Genomic DNA, 18,923 nt, shown 5'->3' with positions numbered 1-18,923 from the left:
GTCCCCCAGAATTTGGGACAGGAAGGTCAGGCGAGAAGATGTGAGTGTTTGTTGTGGCACAATTTCGGCTTGCCCACTGCCTTGTCCCCGGCCTCTGCATGCACCACTACCATCACGTCCAGTTCCCCGTCCCTTGCCACGTGCCTTGCCCATTTTAAATGGAGGACAGTATCTTCCACGCTCACTACAAATGACTGAGTTTGGAGTGAACTTATATGCAGGGGTGGATTAAGAGTAGCAAGGGCCCCGGGCAGTTTAGAAGGCGTGGGCCACCCACACCCACACACACACACACACACACACCTGATGTATCACATGTCACATGATCCCCTGTGATAGATCATGTGATAGTTCACGTTGAAATTAACTTGGCACAATATTAATAGATTAATTATAATATTTTTTTGGGCTGTGTGCCCACTATGCGTTTTTTAAGTGTTTCCGCAGCAGCAATTCCGCTGCAGAAACGATTAAAAAATGCTTGGTAGAAGGCCTGCCATGTTCCACAATGATAATCCGCATGTGCTTTGCACATGCTGCGGAAATTTCCGCTGAGCATTATCATTGCGGAAAAATCCGCAGCACTACCAATTATTTTGCGGAAGCGCTGCGTTTTCGCCGCCATTGACTTGCACTGGAACGCATAATATCCGCATCACTACATGTGCACATGCGACTATCATGCGGTTCAATGTGCGGATGGTACCCGGGTCTGGAGAAGAGGAGACTCTCCTACGGATCCGGGTACCATAGAACCTGTAAAAAAAAGAATAAAATAAAAAATAAATATTATACTTACCTTCTGATGGCCCCCGGTGTCTTCATCCGATGCGTCCTGGCTTGCCGGCAGCTCGCGGTAGACTAAAGGACCCGTGGTGACGTCATTTAGTCATGTGACGGGTCACGCGACCGCTCACGTTGGCAGGCCATCAGAAGGTAAGTATATATTTATTTTTTATTTTTTACCATTCTTTTACGGTCACACTATATAAATCCATGCTGGTTGCATGGATTTATATAGTGTGACCAAGTTGTCAAGCACTTTCCAAGTGATACTAAAATTGACAACCCGCATGCGGAAATGCATGTGAAGAACGCTTCACTTCCACTTGTCCCTGGCAGGAAAACCACATGTATAATAAGCATGTACAATCCGCATTTACAATCCGCATCCGTTTTTTCTGCCAGGGAGATGCAGAAACGCTCAGGAAAAATCTGGAGCATTTCTGCATCGTGGGTACATAGCCTTATATTAATTGTATGGCTTAATATTGAGCACATGTAGCCATCTATACCCAGCGGGAGGCCGCACGTAGCCATCTATAGACAGCGGGGGGCCGCACGGCGCCATCTATACACAGCGGTAGGCCGCACGGCGCCATCTACACACAGCAGGAGGCCGCACGGCGCCCCCCCCTGAGACAGTGGGAGGCCGCACGCAGTCAGGCACACACACAAACATATACAGACATATACATACACGCATAAACACATTTGAAACACAAAAATCCATATAAACAGACATCACACAATGATATCTGCCTGCACACACACACTCACTCACTCACTCACACACACTCACTCACACACACACTCACACATACAGACACACACACTCACACACCAGCTTCTCTCCTGTGCAGCAGTGCAGCGCGCATTGCGTGACGTGCGGGGGCCCCCCCGCCACTGTCTGCCGGTATGTGCCACGGCGCCGCACATATTATAATGAGGGCAATCTGGCCATAGACCCCCCGAAGCCCTGGGCCCCCTGGAGCTCCAGGGCCCCGGGCGGTAGCCCAGATTGCCCTCATTATAATCCGCCTATGCTTATATGTGATCCGTGTGACGGAGAAAACAGAGTTTTAAATACCTGGCCTGTACATAAGTAGGTTGAATTGCTTCACTGACACACTAAAGGAAATTTTTAATGGAGGCCAGAAATGGCAGTATTTTCTGACAACGTATATGTGATCCGTTTGACAGAGAAAACACAGTTTTAAATAACTGGATTTCTAGCGCTGTAATATGGAAAGAACCTGGCTGTATTCTGCAGTGCCAACAAGCAAATGGCGCAGAAAAACGGTGTTCTCTGGATTGCTTTTTAAGCAAATAATGAGGCTTAAGATCCAAAGAAAAGTATTCCTGGCCCCTGAGACCTGTGCCTTTGTATAGAAATATCTAACAGCAGCAGAAGGCAGAATTGAAATGGAGCCTCTTGTGCTATATGCACTGCAGTCTGCTATATACCCTGCCTGACTGCCTATATACACTGCCTGCCTGATATTTCTGCAGATGGATTAGTTAGTCCTCAAAAGGCCGCACGTAGCCATCTATACACAGCAGGAGACCGCACGTAGCCATCTATGCACAGCGGGAGGCCGCACGTAGCCATCTATACACAGCAGGAGGCCGCACGTAGCCATCTATACACAGCTGGAGGAATACTTGTGCTTGGAGGATAAGGGGTTCAATAGTGGTGTAAGGAATCAGGGATTGCTAATGGTTTACAGGTTAGGGAGAGCAAAATACTTGCCTTGCCACCCACCCAACCCAAGCTATGCCAGTGAGCGGAAATGCTGTTTAAAAATGGGAGATAGACATCAAGGCATCTTTGTGAACCAAGAATGTGGTGTAAAACAAAGGATTTATAGACTCTCACAGACACTTACATTAGCGGAGCAGGGAATCCTCCTGAATGCATCAACCGCGGCCAGCCTTGTACTTTCAGGATTGGTTTTCAAGAGAGCGCACAAGCTAAGTGTAGGTATTAATGAACTTGCAGCTCTTCCTGCATTTCCTATAGCTTTTAAAAAGCCCTGCATCTAGACAGAAAGAGGAAACAAAATAATCCAAGATTCCAAAACTCCCAAAGTAATAATTCGTCTGATTCCATTTTAGTATTACAATGTATAAAAATCACAATCAGGCTTCTCTGGTAGGCTTTATTAATGTATACCCATCCTCACATTACCACGTACCTGTTGGATTTCCTCAGGCTCTTGTGCAGAACAGTTATTTCCCAGGTGTTCTTGCAAAATATTTATTACATTTTGTACTTCCAGGAGTTCATGACAGGCTCTATTGGCCAAGCAAAAGTGATGTACCATGGAGGTGATGGCCAGGTACCCACTCAGTCCAGCTCCTGGGTCTTGCAGCAAAAACTAGAATACACAATCCATAATTTATGCTATTGTGAAAAAAAATGCCCATACTCTCCTGCCAGGGAAAATTTTTCATAGGGAATCAATCCAAGCCTGTACCCAAGTCATATATTAGGTTTCATAAGATTGTCTTTGGTTTACTCATTAATATGCTAAACAATACTGGTTATACTCAAGACCTCATTTAGGTTTTTTTTATTTATATTTTTTTATATACTTTTAATTTATTTAATTTTAATAATACTTTTATTAGTTCATTGCATTAATCGGATCTGTCATATGAAGCGCCTCTTAAGATGTTATTTCAATATACCATTGTTTAATGGTGAATTATTAAAGGAATTTTAAAGAATCTTGGTTAAAAATGTCTTGTGACAAAGTGTCCCTTGGGTATAAATATATATCCAGCAAGTGTACAGTAGATTTAGGAATTAAAGTATCATCAGCCATGTTTAGTATTCCATTTATCTGCCAATTTGTATCCATGGTGCCATCTATCTATCTATCTATCTATCTATCTATCTATCTCTCTAATATATATCTCATATCTATCTATCTAATATATATATCTCATATCTATCTATATATCTATTTCATATCTATCTATGTACAGTATATACTGTATCTAGCTACAGTATCTATCTAATGTATCTATCCCATATCTATCTATCCATCCATTATCTATCTATCAATCCATTATCTATCTACAGTATATACCTATCTATCCCATATCTATCTATCTATCTATCTATCTATCTATCTCTCTAATATATATCTCATATCTATCTATCTAATATATATCTCATATCTATATATCGATCAAATCCATTTATTACATTCAAAACTTGTGAGGGATCATACTAGTGAAGTATTCATTTGTATATAAAAAGGGCCAAGGTGCAGCTACAACCTCCCCTACACCTGATACAGGTATGTCACTAACTGTAACAATACACCTTTTGGACAATAGTATATATGCACCTATCATAATTATTGATTTCGCGTATTTAGGCCACATCTGTTGCAAACAGATCCTTAACCTCATGTAAACTGTTATGCATACTCCATCAATACAAATTGTAGTAGTATGGGTTGTACTGAAAAATTACTTTCAATATTTCCTTAGATTCCAACTTTGCCACAATTCCAATTGTACAATTTCTGATCTTAGCTCCAATCAATATTAAAGGAGTATTCTCAAAGTTTGTAAACCATTGGATAGGGGCTAGCTTCCTGATCGCTGATGGTTCAAACAGTGGGACTTCCACTGTTTCTGATTACCGGGGCTCTGAGCCCAATTTTAATGGAGCAGTGGTTGATCATGCGCACTGACACTTCATTCATTCTTATAGGAGTGACGAAGACCAAGACGAGTGTTTGGCTATTACCGGCAGACCCATGAAGAATGAATGGAATGGCAGTGTGCATGGTTGACCAATGCTCCATTCACACTGGGCTCAGAGCCCCGGTACTCGGAATCGGTGAGGGTCCCAGTGGTCGAACCACTAGTGATTAGGACGTTAACTCCTATGCAATGCATCGGGGATAACTTACAAACTTTAGAATACCCCATAAAGTGTCTTTTTTGTGAAGTCGAAGCAACTAGGAGTTGGAGTGGTGCAAAGCATGCCGCAGCTGGACCTCAGAGCAGTGGAAACATGTTCTTGGAGTGATGAATCATGTTGCACGTGGCAGTCTGATGGCTGAAAACTGGGAGTGGGTAATGCTCAGCCTCAGAATAGAAACTTACTGTAAAATATGGAGGGATGTGGACAAGGGTACAATGTGAGGCTGTTTTTTTCAGGGTTTTGGCTAGACCAAAATTAAAGAGCAATCGGAATATTACAGCGTATAAATACAGGTGTGATGGTCAGATGACCACATATATTCAACCATATAGTGAATATGTAAAGTAGCACTGGTAATGTGTATTGGTAAAACCAGTAGTACATGATGAGCGTATTGTCCCTTTAAATGACAAATGTATGAAATGTCATCGCTGCAGCTGGGATGAGAAGCAGACTGTATTCGTTTTACACATAATCAAATGGAAAATTCTTCTGAACAACTGTATAGAATTATTTTCAGCTGTCCTAAGTTATACTGCTGACCTTAAGAGAATTAGTATTGTAATACGCACAAGATGTCAAAGGCAATGAGTCATAGAAAGTCGAGATGTCAACATAAAATACATAAAGAAACAAAACCTTCCAGAATGGGTTATTGTCTGATCTCTAGTAAGTGCGATACACATTTGTTCAAGCTGTGGATGACAACTCCTACCACGGAAGTTATACACATTATAACAATACTGGACTTTTTATTTTGTAAAACTAGTTTATTTTTTTCAAAACAGAGCATATTTTGAGTCTTTATTTGCTGTTTTCTATATAAAAAATATTATTTGACCATAGTAAAAAAAAAAATCATTGATGCCATGCTCAAACTCTAATCTGAGCTAAAGAAAGACTTGTCAGTTGGGATGTTGTGCATTAGTTCCATTGACTTCCACGGGGTGTGACTGTGGCTGCAATTTCAGGTCGGGAGTTGAAGTCTTATGTAACTTATTTTTTGATTAGGAATGCACACTAGGAATTCTGTGTCCAAGGGCTCACTCACACGAGCATATTAGGGAGCTTTCACACTGCATTTTGGCACCCGTTCGTTGGTCCCGTCGGGGCTTACGTCCGAACTCTCTGCAAAACGGGTTTCGGGCGTATGCGCCGACAAGGCCAAAGACTAGAATGGTGTGACAGAGTGTGAATTATTTTCTGGTGTATACACCTACCGGAGACAGACACCCAGACGTAGTAGACTGTGAAGGCAGTCCGACATCTGTGAACTCAGACAATGGAGAAGATGGAGAAGTTAATTTTGCCATCTTCTCCATTGTCCGAGTTATTCTCCACACCTGTGATTTGATTCTCTCACGCAAAAGAATTGCAGCACAGTAAGATTACACTCGTCTCAAACTCTGACGGAGTTTGAGCGGAGTGTCATTACCATAATTTATCTGATTCTCTTGCATGAGAGAATCATCACTCATGTGGGCAAGCACTTACTAACACCGTGGTATGATTAGCATGAAGGTCATGCCGTGCAACTCTAAATGATAGGGCTCATTCAGACTTCAACTTTTGTCGTACGAGCTCTATATATGTTTTTCATGGATTATACTTATACCCATTATTGTCTATGGGGCTGTTCAAATGTCAGAAAATGAATAGTATATAAAGGAATAGCACATCAAAAATAGGCACAAAAAAAATGTGTTTTTTTTTGTTAATGCTTTTTATTTTTCTACCCACATATCCAAAAAGGTTATTATAATGTAAAGTGAAGTATAGCAAATTTTTGGACAATGTACCCTTCATCAGTAGTGATGAGCGAGTATGTTCTGTTAACCCTTTCGGCGAGTATGCTCAGGCCGAGCTCCGAGTATTTACAGCTGCTCGGTGATATGGTTGAATCGCTCCCGTGTGCATGATTTGCGACTGTTTGACAGCTTTAATACATGTGAGGAATGTGTAAGAAATAGACATTCCTTACATGTACTAAAGCTGTCAAACAGTCGCAAATCATGCACACGGGAGTGATTCAACCATATCACCGAGCAGCTGTAACTACTCGGTGCTCGGCCCGAGCATACTCGCCGAAAGGGTTAACAGAACATACTCGCTCATCACTATCATCAGGCTTTGAGTAGGGTATGCGTCGAATATATCCTTCTTGGATGAAAAAAATGCAAAAATCGTCTTTTACCAGTATTTGAAGAGATGGATCCATGCTATCCATGTGTCTGTTTTTCATGGATTATTTGATAGGAGAGAAACCATCATAATTTTTTTTTTCATCCGAGAAAAACTAATGAAACTCTAACCAAACTCTCGATGGTAAAAACTGACACATTGACCAAACCCTGATGAAACTCTGATAAGAAAAGCTGATGAAACTCGAACTGATTTTTGCATACGAGAAAAATCACTGAGGTTGGATTGAGGCCTTATTCTTGTGCCTAATGATAGGAAGGAACCAACCAAATTACTATGAAGAACTTTTTTTGTGTTATTAAAGTGTTACTTTGTTAATGGTTTTAATAAAAAATATTTCCGCAATTTCTATAAATACGATCAATACTCGTTTGTCAGAGAAACCAAACAGATCGATTAAAAAAACAAACTGGGTAATTATCAAAAGATGAAGAAATCAGAAACTCACAGTGAGAGAGCCGATCATCCCGGATGTTGGTTCCAGTATGAACGCCAGGGACCATAGATATGATTCTACTTTCTCATCTTCTAATTCTTTTGAAAGTAGAATTTCTTTCATTAAACCAACACAGGCCTCAGTTCCACATGATGGAAGCGCATCCAGGAGAGGTTGCCTAAAATAAAAAAATATATTGTAATGGGAAATTGATGAAAAAACTATTGGGAATCATGACAGAGAAAATGGATGTTGGTGGAATCACAAAAGTTGTCAGTGTAGCTCAAATTGTAAAACAGCATTTCATAGTACAGGCAATGCTAAGGTTCGTAAAAATGTTCCACTTCTTAATTTCTCCACTTTTCAGACTCCTTTTCTTCTCCTTTTACCCTTTCTCTGATAATTTACTTTGATTTCATTGGCAAAATTTTTCCCATTAGTGAGGCAAGTTGTCAGCTTACTAAGGGATAAGGTTACGGTGGCTGCCCATATTATTCTACGGAAAAAACGGAGAGCGGAATGACAGGAGAGATCGACTGCACAGACACATGGAAAGGTGTAGAGACATACATATATGCTGCAGCACCTTCCAGAGGGGTTTCTGTCTCCTCCCAGTGCTGGATTTACAGCAACACTGCTTAGTACTGCTGTATAATGTCCTCCATGCTGCTGTTTGTTTGATAAATAAAGGAAAGGGATCACGATCTTCTCTTCTCTATGTGTGTAGTGTATGGAAGACCTCACAGCAGTTTATTTCGTGAGTGATCAGTTCAGGATGCAGGTGATGCAATAGAAGAGTCCAACAAGCAGAAAAAGAGGGGTTTTGTCCAGTAATATAATATGCTACAAAGTTTCTTATCCTTGATTTTACTATTGATTTATGGAAAGTAGATGTTTTTTTAATTAGAGGTACACCTTAAATTCATCAATTCTGGCTACCAGTACCCACCACTAGATGATGTTAAGGGGCTCACAGCATACTCTCTTATTAATGAGTTCAATGTATAAAGCAGTATAACAAATTCCTCTGATAACCTTGATGGTGAAGATAATTTGGTGCTCTCTTTTTCATAAAAACAGTCAAAGAGACTAGGAAAATATTTTATATGCATTTATTTGACACCTAAATATCAATCTACTTAGAATAAAGAATCAAAAACAACGTTGATGGATTTATTTACTTTAAAGGGGTATTCCCATCTCCAAGAGCCTATCCCAATATGTAGTAGGTTTAATAACAATAATAAAAATATTAGCAAAAAACTCCAATTAGAAATGTAGTATAGTTCTCCTGATTTGCTATGTCGCTTACCCCATGTGCACGGCATTGCAGTAGCTTAGGTATCCATGGTTACGACCACTAGCAAATATATGATTGGTTGTAACCATGGATACCTAAGCTGCTGCAATGCCCTGCACATGGGGTAAGTGACATAGCAAATCAGGGGAATTATATTACATTTCTAATTGGAGGTATTTGTTAAGATTATTATTATGGGACATGCATTTGGAAATTGGAATATCCCTTTAAGGCTTCATTTACAGTATGAGTTCCTGTTGCAGTTTTAGTGAAAATCAATATTTGCGTAATTTCCAAGCAGAGCACATAGGGTTAACTTAATAATTACACTGAATGAAGGCGAGATGGGGCGATTGGGGCAGTGACCAGTAAATAGACTGATCTGTCATCTGTGATTTGTTCTATAGGAGCCTTTGTTTTTGGGCGACATGTTTGCATATCCCACATCATTAGCAGGGTGTATTTACTTTACTACACAATACTTTTCAGAACTGTGAGTGATCGGCAGTATATTGTGATATTTATTTATCTTACAAGTGTCGTCAATGTATAGTTAGAATCTACTTTCCTCATTTACATGTTCTCTGGGGTTCACCCTCTTGGTTGCAGCGTACCCCATAAGTTCTGTACTTCCATAAACTACAGAGCTGGTGACTTGGCATCCCTCCAGGTATCTGCAAACAAAAGCATTCGATCCCGTGTGGGTAGCGCCGAGATTCACAAATGCCTGAGAAACTCCACTTATTGCTGTAAACGTGGTTTTCCTTTGGAGGAAGGCTGTTACCATTGAAGATGAAGTGGTTATCTATGGCACTGCATACAACAGTATATGTCAGCACCATGGACAGAGCACCGAATATAATGGAAGCACGTAAGTGATTATCAACAAAACTTCACACAAGTTTATCATCAGCATAAACATATTGGACCTGATTTTTCATAGCTTTTATGCCAGTATTCTCGATTAAAAAGCTTTGAAAAGTTGTATAACTACGGCGCAACTTGAGGCTGCACTAAAATGATGTGACTTTTGGCGCTCTCACACCAGTTTCGCCCAGGTCTAGCAAAACTGGGGCAAAACAGGGGTGTGGCGACCGCCGCTCATCAAATTCACGATGAGCCACGTCGTTCGCTATGTCACAAATCTTACTCCAGCAGGGACTGGAGTAGGAATTGTGTCAAAGCGCAGACAGAGGTGCACGGCACTTATCCGACACTCCTGATAGGCATCTTTATGTATCAGGAAAAGATGACTCCAGCCTGCCCCCTCATCAAGACCGGCGTGACCAAAAATCTTATATTGTGTCACTGCAACATATCCAAAAACATCAAGGATTTGAATTCCTTGAGTCAAGAAACTCACTACTCACTGTAATGAAGAGTCTGTGACTTTCTACCAAGTATCATGCACCTTCACCTTAAAGGGAATCTGTCAGTTAGATCAAATTCCCCAAACTGTATATACTGCACAGACATGTAGATCTTTGATTGTAAATACATCAACATCTTTATATCTTCTATCTGTTGCTGCATTCCAAAGCAATTAGTGTTAATTATTAATTAATGTTAATGTTAACATTAAAATAAATGTTTATTCATATGCAAATTAGGTATTAAGTGCTCTGAGCATGACAGAGTACCGAACAAGTCTCTCCCTTCCCAGGTTGTTTCCCTGCCCAGTACCAGCCTCTTTAGCTTGATTGATAGCTCACAGCCTTGTGTGATGTCAGGCAAGGATATCAGACAGTGCTGAAGAGGCTGATGCTGGGCAGGGAAACAATCTTGGGAGGCAGCGGCTTGGAAAGTGTTCTGCCACGCCCAGAGCACTTAATACTTAATTTGCATATGAATTAAAATGCTATTTACTCTGGAATGCAGCCACAGATAGAAGATATAAAGATGTTGATGGATTTACATTTCAAAGACCAGCATTATCATATATGCAGTTTGGGGAAGATCTTGATGTTACTGAAAGATTCCCTTTAGCTCTTGAAATTTGTAGCAATTTTGACATGTATGCAAAATGTTTGGTAAAATCATATAGCACAAATAACTTTTGTAACTTAGTAAATAGCTGACACAAATGAGACTTTTCATATGTATCACACACTGCTGCCATAAAGGTTGCATAGACATTTTTTTTTAGATATGATCCCTATTATTCTTTCACAGAATGCTGCAAATGAATAATGAGGATTTCTGCAAAATGTTGATTTCTTCTCAGTCCTTTTGTTTCATATTCTCTTGAATCCTGTTTTCCATGAGTGCACCTATCTGTGTAACAAATGCAGACTTAGGGGCTATGTGCACACTAATCGTCGCATCATCGCTCCATTCCTTACTTCGATCGATTCTGATCCTAATCCAAATGATACAGCCCCTTAAATAATGAAAAAGAATCAAGAATATCTTGTCCTCAAATTTTACTTTAAAGCCAAGTTGGGAACAAAATATGAATGTTAAGAGTTTGGTATGAAAGGGGTAAATAGGTTGTATAAAAAATGATACCTTCATGTAATATTTTACTTTTTAATGCTTAAAATTAATTATATAGAAGTCAAGTAGCATTGCAAATGTCCATATTCTCCAGCAAACTAATCAAACAATTGAAATTCAGAGGAGAACAATTGTAATTAGGCATATTTCAAGAATGACTGCATTGATTAATATGGATAATCAGGTCAAAAGTAGCAAGGAAAATGCAGGATTTAAGGGGAATTAATTAGAAAATATTCTTTGTCGGTGAGACTGAATTCTTCACAGAATTATTTCCTGCCAGCTAAAGAAAGACAATAAGGCGAGCATTAAAATGAAACGGATCGCCTGTGATAGATGTCAGTCATGAGTAAGTGAAAGGCAAGGGAAGGACAGGTGCACTTCATCATTCCACATGGGAGACCCAGACAGTGCTGCCCCGAGGATTAGATTTGCATGAGAATGAAGGCTTTCTCTGGTGACTCTCTAAGTCATTCTCACTGTGTGAAGTCATTTATATTTTTGGTTCCCTAGGGATAACACTTGGTTACAGCACAGTTTAGAATGCACTGGGTCATTAGTTTGGGATCAATGCCATGTCGTAGCCTCACCTACAATGAGAGCCCTTCAAACAGAGGAGGATACCAGCCACGCTATGGAATTCTGACTTTTCTTTACCACGATTGCATTTATGTTAGAATATGTGACCCTGTCGAATGTTAATTTTTTATCACTTTATCATTACTGATTGAAGAATATAGATATTTGTCAACCTGTTGTCAAGTTTTTAGATATACAGTACAGACCAAAAGTTTGGACACACCTTCTCATTTAAAGATTTTTCTGTATTTTCATGACTATGAAAATTGTACATTCACACTGAATGCATCAAAACTATGAATTAACACATGTGGAATTATATACTTAACAAAAAAGTGTGAAACAACTGAAAATATGTCTTATATTCTAGGTTCTTCAAAGTAGCCACCTTTAGCTTTGATGACTGCTTTGCACACTCTTGGCATTCTCTTGATGAGCTTCAAGAGGTAGTCACCGGAAATGGTCTTCCAACAATCTTGAAGGAGTTCCCAGAGATTCTTAGCACTTGTTGGCCCTTTTGCCTTCACTCTGCGGTCCAGCTCACCCCAAACCATCTCGATTGGGTTCAGGTCTGGTGACTGTGGAGGCTAGGTCATCTGGCATAGCACCCCATCACTCTCCTTCTTGGTCAAATAGCCCTTACACAGCCTGGAGGTGTGTTTGGGGTCATTGTCCTGTTGAAAAATAGATGGTCCAACTAAACGCAAACCGGATGGAATAGCATGCCGCTGCAAGATGCTGTGGTAGCCATGCTGGTTCAGTATGCCTTCAATTTTGAATAAATCCCCAACAGTGTCACCAGCAAAGCACCCCCACACCATCACACCTCCTCCTCCATGCTTCATGGTGGGAACCAGGCATGTAGAGTCCATTCGTTCACCTTTTCTGCGTCGCACAAAGACACTGTGGTTGGAACCAAAGATCTCAAATTTGGACTCATCAGACCAAAGCACAGATTTCCACTGGTCTAATGTCCATTCCTTGTGTTCTTTAGCCCAAACAAGTCTCTTCTGCTTGTTGCCTGACCTTAGCAGTGGTTTTCTAGCAGCTATTTTACTATGAAGGCCTGCTGCACAAAGTCTCCTCTTAACAGTTGTTGTAGAGATGTGTCTGCTGCTAGAACTCTGTGTGGCATTGACCTGGTCTCTAATCTGAGCTGCTGTTAACCTGCGATTTCTGAGGCTGGTGACTCGGATAAACTTATCCTCAGAAGCAGAGGTGACTCTTGGTCTTCCTTTCCTGGGGCGGTCCTCATGTGAGCCAGTTTCTTTGTAGCACTTGATGGTTTTTGCAACTGCACTTGGGGACACTTTCAAAGTTTGCCCAATTTTTCGGACTGACTGACCTTCATTTCTTAAAGTAATGATGGCCACTCGTTTTTCTTTACTTAGCTGCTTTTTTCTTGCCATAATACAAATTCTAACAGTCTATTCAGTAGGACTATCAGCTGTGTATCCACCTGACTTCTGCACAACACAACTGATGGTCCCAACCCCATTTATAATCCCACTTATTAAACCTGACAGGGCACACCTGTGAAGTGAAAACCATTTCCGGTGACTACCTCTTGAAGCTCATCAAGAGAATGCCAAGAGTGTGCAAAGCAGTCATCAAAGCAAAAGGTGGCTGCTTTGAAGAACCTAGAATATAAGACCTATTTTCAGTTGTTTCACACTTTTTTGTTAAGTATACAATTCCACATGTGTTAATTCATTGTTTTGATGCCTTCAGAGTGAATGTACAGAAAAATCTTTAAATGAGAAGGTGTGTCCAAATTTTTGGTCTGTACTGTATATGTGATATCTTCAGACTTAATGAGCCTTTGAAGGATAAAAGCTTTCAAGTATCTTTTCAGAACAATCTGTCCTGTGTGTATATGAGGAATATCCCAATTTCTGACCATTATGTGACTTATTTTCTGCATTCTTACTTGTTTAGCCTTTTGCAAGCTCTTTTTATCATTTGCATTCCACTGGGCGCTGGGGAGAGGAGACAGGCTTTAGATTTCCCCCATAGACAGCACAGCACACAGAGGGGAGTTAGCTCACAGTGACAAGCCCTGCAACAGGGAGGATATTATGCAGCAGAGCTGAGCTGTCTTGCTCTGAATCAAACTCTTATGTGATGTAGAACACTAGGTACAGAGCTCTACACTGTGTTTTTCAGCATGCCTCTGTCTGTTTCCTCTCCCTGCTCTTCACTCCTCCTACCCCTACCCTCTCAATAGAAGCTAATGGGCCATCATATGACAACTGCAGTCCATCTCCTCAGAGCAAAACAGACAGGACTCCTTCAGAGTGGATAATAAGTTCAGGAGGTAGGAGGAGGGTAAGAAGTGTCTGATAAGTGGAGAATGAAGCTGATTTATCTGATAATAATACCAACGTTTCTCATAATTGCTTGCACTATTGATTTATAGAAAGTTTGTTGAAAGTACAGTTCCATTTTAAGCAGACTGGGGTATGAGGAAACATTAGGCACAGTTCAGCTGATGATTTCAGACAATAACTTATAAAACTATATGCCTAAGAAAATTGCAAGAAAATAAAGTATAACATATACTGTGCCATGAATATATATATCAATCATGCATTTTGTAAAATTGTATAATATACTATTGATTTCAGGGCACGAGGCTGAACCTGCGTAGTACTCACCAGTTATCTCTACATTTAAATGATGACCTTTGCCAGAGATCAGACAACGCATCAGAGGTCAGAAGTCTCAACTCAAAAACCAAACTCATGAACAGATCTGTGGTCTAGAGAGAAAGGAGAAACCAAACACACAATACTGAAATTTATATACTGTATGTACTGTAACATGTCTTATAAATTAATTTTTATGTAGATCACAGCACAGTAAACTAAAATGGGAGCACATTAATATGCTGGACTTGTCCTCAGGTGGTTGGTCGGGCTTATCCCCATACACATAGTTCTGGTAAGTATTGCACGTGCATTTTACAAGGTGTCCTTCTTTTTTTCTTTACATACATCGACCTCTGTGTTAACACATGACTGGTTGATGTGCATTTGTATATCTAGTTACTTTGCTGCTTTTGAACAAAGTCTGTTGCAGCCCTAAAGTACTAAAGCACAATAGAAACGTGTCCAATACTTACCTTGTAACTTATCTTAGACATCATAATATAATAAGAATATGGTTTATGAGCTTAAGCCACCATCAATTTCACAAGTAAAGGTGCTAAGGTGAAGTAGAGAAGTACAGAGGATCCACTGATGGGTCCAAGGTCCGACACAATGATCTCAAAGTCAAGATGACGTCATGCTGATTTTAGACCCAATCACATGCCACTAGAATCTATTTCTAATGGATCAATTCACAAATAACCTGTTAGACCTTATTGATACACAGATCTAGCCAAGTTTACCTTAGATGGGTTGTCCACTACTAGGGCAACCCCTTCTTGATCTAAATGTTTGGCGTTGATAAAATAAAAAAGCTTATACTCACCTCCCATGTTGACACTGTTCCAGCGGTGTCGGTGACTCGCCCCCTGAGCCGTGGGGTACTCGGAACCAGGCCTTTAGGGCAATGCTGGGAGTAGTAGTGGCAACCCGATCCCGTGGCTCAGGGTGGTCAGACCAGTGGCAGCGTAATTATGTGGTTTGCAATGTCCGACTACGCCACCCGTGGATTGCGGTCAGGGAGGACCGCCGCTGCTAGGCAGACCGCTGAGGCTGATGTGGATATGCAGCACAGGGATAGGATAACTCCCCACGGGAAGAGTGTAGCCTCAGGGCAGTGCAGGCGAATGCTGGGTGGTGGTGGTGCAGGGCGTCCCAGTACCGTTAGTGCTGGCGAGGAAATAAGCACAAAGACAACGTGTTGCAGTCCAGGGTCTTTTACTCACAGTTCGTATACTCCAAGCCACTTCTGTACAGGTAGTGACTGCCCAAGCCGTGCTGCGTCCACCAGGTGAGGGGCTCGGTCAACCCCCAGGCAATTCAGGAGCATGGCACAGAACTCCCTTCTATCCTTTCTCTGGCCGTGCCCCACCAGTTACCAAACTTCTGTCCGGCTGCCTCGGGCCTTCTCTGGGAGAACTTGGCGCCAGCTTCCCTGGCCCTATGTGGTGCCTTCCTAGTAGGTTTAGCGAGGGGTCGCACCATTAAATGATCACGATCTCCGATTCTTGGCTGAGGATTATTTGCCTCCACCAACTTGGGATCCGGTACCCTTTCCTTGCCTGACCCATCACCTGTAATCTCCTGGATCCTTAGGGTCCGTTCTACCTTCATGTTTCTGGGCCTTTCTGTTCTGTTCCTTTCTCTTTCTCTGTTCCGTTCCTTTTCTTTCTCTCCCTCTCGCCCTGCCCGTGTCCCTAGGCCTGGCTCTGGAGCAGAACTCCAGCGGAGCCTCTGCTCCCCTTCTCCTCCACTCTCACTTCCTCCTCACAGACTGAACACTGTTCTAAGATGGTGCCCACCTTTTTGCCTGCATACTAATGGGAGCACCGTAGAGCTGTCCCCCGGAAATGAGGAGTGTATATGTGTGCAGCTAACTGAGCCCTGGTCCATACTCCATCCTTACCCGGGAGTGGAATAGCACACCTCTGGTTGAGGTGCAATACCCCTGTAGCGGCCGAACCCTCGGGGCGCTACATTGGCACTCGCGGTTCCGGAGCTAACGTGCGGTTGTTATGACACGTGAGCCCAGCGCCCAATCAGCACTGGAGTCACTGGCCCCTTATTCAGACAAATCAAAGTCAAGAGTAAGTGAGAGAACAGCCGCAGCCCTGACGTCTTCTTGATGTTCGATTTGTCTGAAGGTGGGGCCAGTGACGCCAGCGCTGATTGGACGCCAGACTTACAAGTCATAACAACCACACGAGGTCCACGGGACGACACCACTGGAATGGCGCCGGCAAGGGAGGTGAGTATAAGCTTATTTTATCGGGGCCAAGCATGGAGAGAATCAAGTATGTGAAGGGGTTGTCCAAGTAGTGGACAACTTCTTTAACACAGATATCACGGAAAAAAAGTGTAATTTGACTCGTAACTTGCTTGGTATCAGTCTATAGGTTATGCAATGTTATCTTAGGCCTTTTAAATGAGATAACCTCTGTGACCAGTTATCAAGATGGTTCATTAGTTGTCAAGTTGGCTACATCTGTATGGTCTATATAGATGGATATATTCATTTATTCTGGTTGGCCCTCACACTTAGGGTACAGTCAAACGACCATATAAATTGAACCGAGATCGGAACGCAGTGCACGGACTGGCTGGCGGCTCTCCCGACCCAAATGAGACATCCAACCCAGCTGTCACGCCTGGGTTGGGAGAGCCACTGCCAGTCCGAGAATTATGGTCTGATCTCGGTCTGATTTATACAAACGTCTTACTGAGCCCTTATTCAGCACCATTCAAAGATTTTGTCAATGGTCAAAGATCTTGAGTAAAGAGCTATTCAAATAAATGCTAAATAACAAAGCGTTTAGCTGCTCTGCAGTTTTGGAAATCAAAAGAGGTGGAAGGCTGTAGACTCTGGTATGTGGTCTATTAACATATTACTGTAGTTTGTTAAAACATAAAATGTAGGTCCATTTCCCCTTTAATGAGAAATTCCCATCTTATTTTATTCCTGCTGCTCCCATGATTACTCTTTTTTTAGTTTTTTTAAAAATCCAACATGCGGTTCCAGAGTTATGTGTATTTATATTAAGTGCAAATTTTTGTGATTTTTACCGATGGGGCATGGCTCACAAGATTCTCTTGGGGCGTGTCTTTAGGTATCTTCTGATACATGTTGGCACCAATGACACGGCAAAGAAGGACCTACCGACAATCTGAAAGGACTTTGAAGCATTGGGGAAGAAAGTAAAAGAACTGGATGCGCAGGTAGTTTTTTCTTCTATCCTTCCAGTAGATGGGCATGGCGTCAGGAGATGGAACAGGATCCTTGATGTGAACAACTGGCTGAGACGATGGTGCAGACAACAAGGATTTGGATTCCTGGACCACGGTGTGAATTACCTCTATGACGGACTCCTTGCCAGAGACGGACTACACCTCAATAAACCCGGGAAACACACATTCGCCAGGAGACTCGCAACACTCATCAGGAGGGCGTTAAACTAGAAGAAGAGGGGATGGGAAGAAAAACGCCGGACACAAACATGAAACCAGAGAACATACTAATGAAAGATATGAAGTGCGACAAAGAAGTTCCAAGACAAGATACTTGGAAAGGAGGTAAGAAAATTTCTAATACAATCCACAGGGAGAAGATTGGAACAAAACAAAATCGTGTAAACTGCGTGCTAGCAAATGCCAGGAGCCTGACAAACAAGATGGATGAACTGGAAGCAGAAATATCTACAGGTAACTATGACATAGTGGGAATAACCGAGACATGGTTAGATGAAAGCTATGACTGGGCAGTTAACTTACAGGGTTACAGTCTGTTTAGAAGGGATCGAAGAAATCGGAAAGGGGGTGGAGTCTGTCTATATGTAAAGACGTGTCTAAAGCCTACAATACGGGAGGATGTATGGGAGGGAAATGAGGAGGTCGAGTCCTTATGGGTGGAGATACATGGGGCAAAAAACAATAATAAAATTATCATAGGAGTCTGTTATAAACCACCAAATATAGCAGAAGCCACGGAAAGTCTATTAATGAGACAAATAGACGAAGTAGCAAAATATAACGAGGTGATTATTATGGGGGACTTCAACTACCCCAATATAGACTGGGAAAGCTGTAGATCTCAGAAAGGAAACAGGTTTCTGTCAATTATCAAAGACAATTATTTGTCACAACTTGTGCAGGAACCAACTAGAGGGACGGCCCTTTTAGACTTAATATTAACTAACAGGCCAGACAGAATAACTGAGGTGCAGGTCGGGGGGGCACCTGGGAAATAGTGACCACAACATTATACAATTCCACATGTGCTTCAGTAGGGTGCCCAGCAAGGGAGTCACAAAAACACTGAACTCCAGGAGGGCAAAGTTTGATCAGCTAAGAGATGCCCTTCACCTTATAGACTGGGATAGTATCTTCAGTAATAGGAGCACGGATAGAAAATGGGAAATTTTCAAAACAGTCCTACATAGTCACTGTAGAAGGTACATACCTTATGGGAATAAAAGGGCTAGGAATAGGAGGAAGCCAATGTGGCTAAATAAGGAAGTCAAGAGGGCAATGAAA

General features: G+C 41.6%; 1 protein-coding gene across 1 annotated transcript in view; it reads right to left on the bottom strand.

The window, feature by feature from the left end:
* Positions 1 to 18,923, bottom strand: part of LOC141162056 (uncharacterized) — a 539,567-nt gene that overhangs the window by 438,924 nt on the left and 81,720 nt on the right. The window contains exons 9-12 of the mRNA XM_073647724.1: positions 14,400 to 14,503; positions 7,380 to 7,545; positions 2,979 to 3,161; positions 2,670 to 2,822 (exon numbers count right to left, since the gene is read on the bottom strand). Coding sequence (XP_073503825.1) covers positions 2,670 to 2,822; positions 2,979 to 3,161; positions 7,380 to 7,545; positions 14,400 to 14,503 — 606 coding nt within the window. The remainder of the gene's footprint in view (positions 1 to 2,669; positions 2,823 to 2,978; positions 3,162 to 7,379; positions 7,546 to 14,399; positions 14,504 to 18,923) is intronic.

The sequence above is a fragment of the Phyllobates terribilis genome, unplaced genomic scaffold (genome assembly GCF_046119375.1).
Source record: "Phyllobates terribilis strain yellow unplaced genomic scaffold, ASM4611937v1 Scaffold_9__5_contigs__length_417890890, whole genome shotgun sequence".
NCBI lineage: Eukaryota > Metazoa > Chordata > Amphibia > Anura > Dendrobatidae > Phyllobates > Phyllobates terribilis.
The sequence above is the reverse complement of the archived record's forward strand: the minus strand, read 5'-3'. Positions and strand labels throughout refer to the sequence as shown.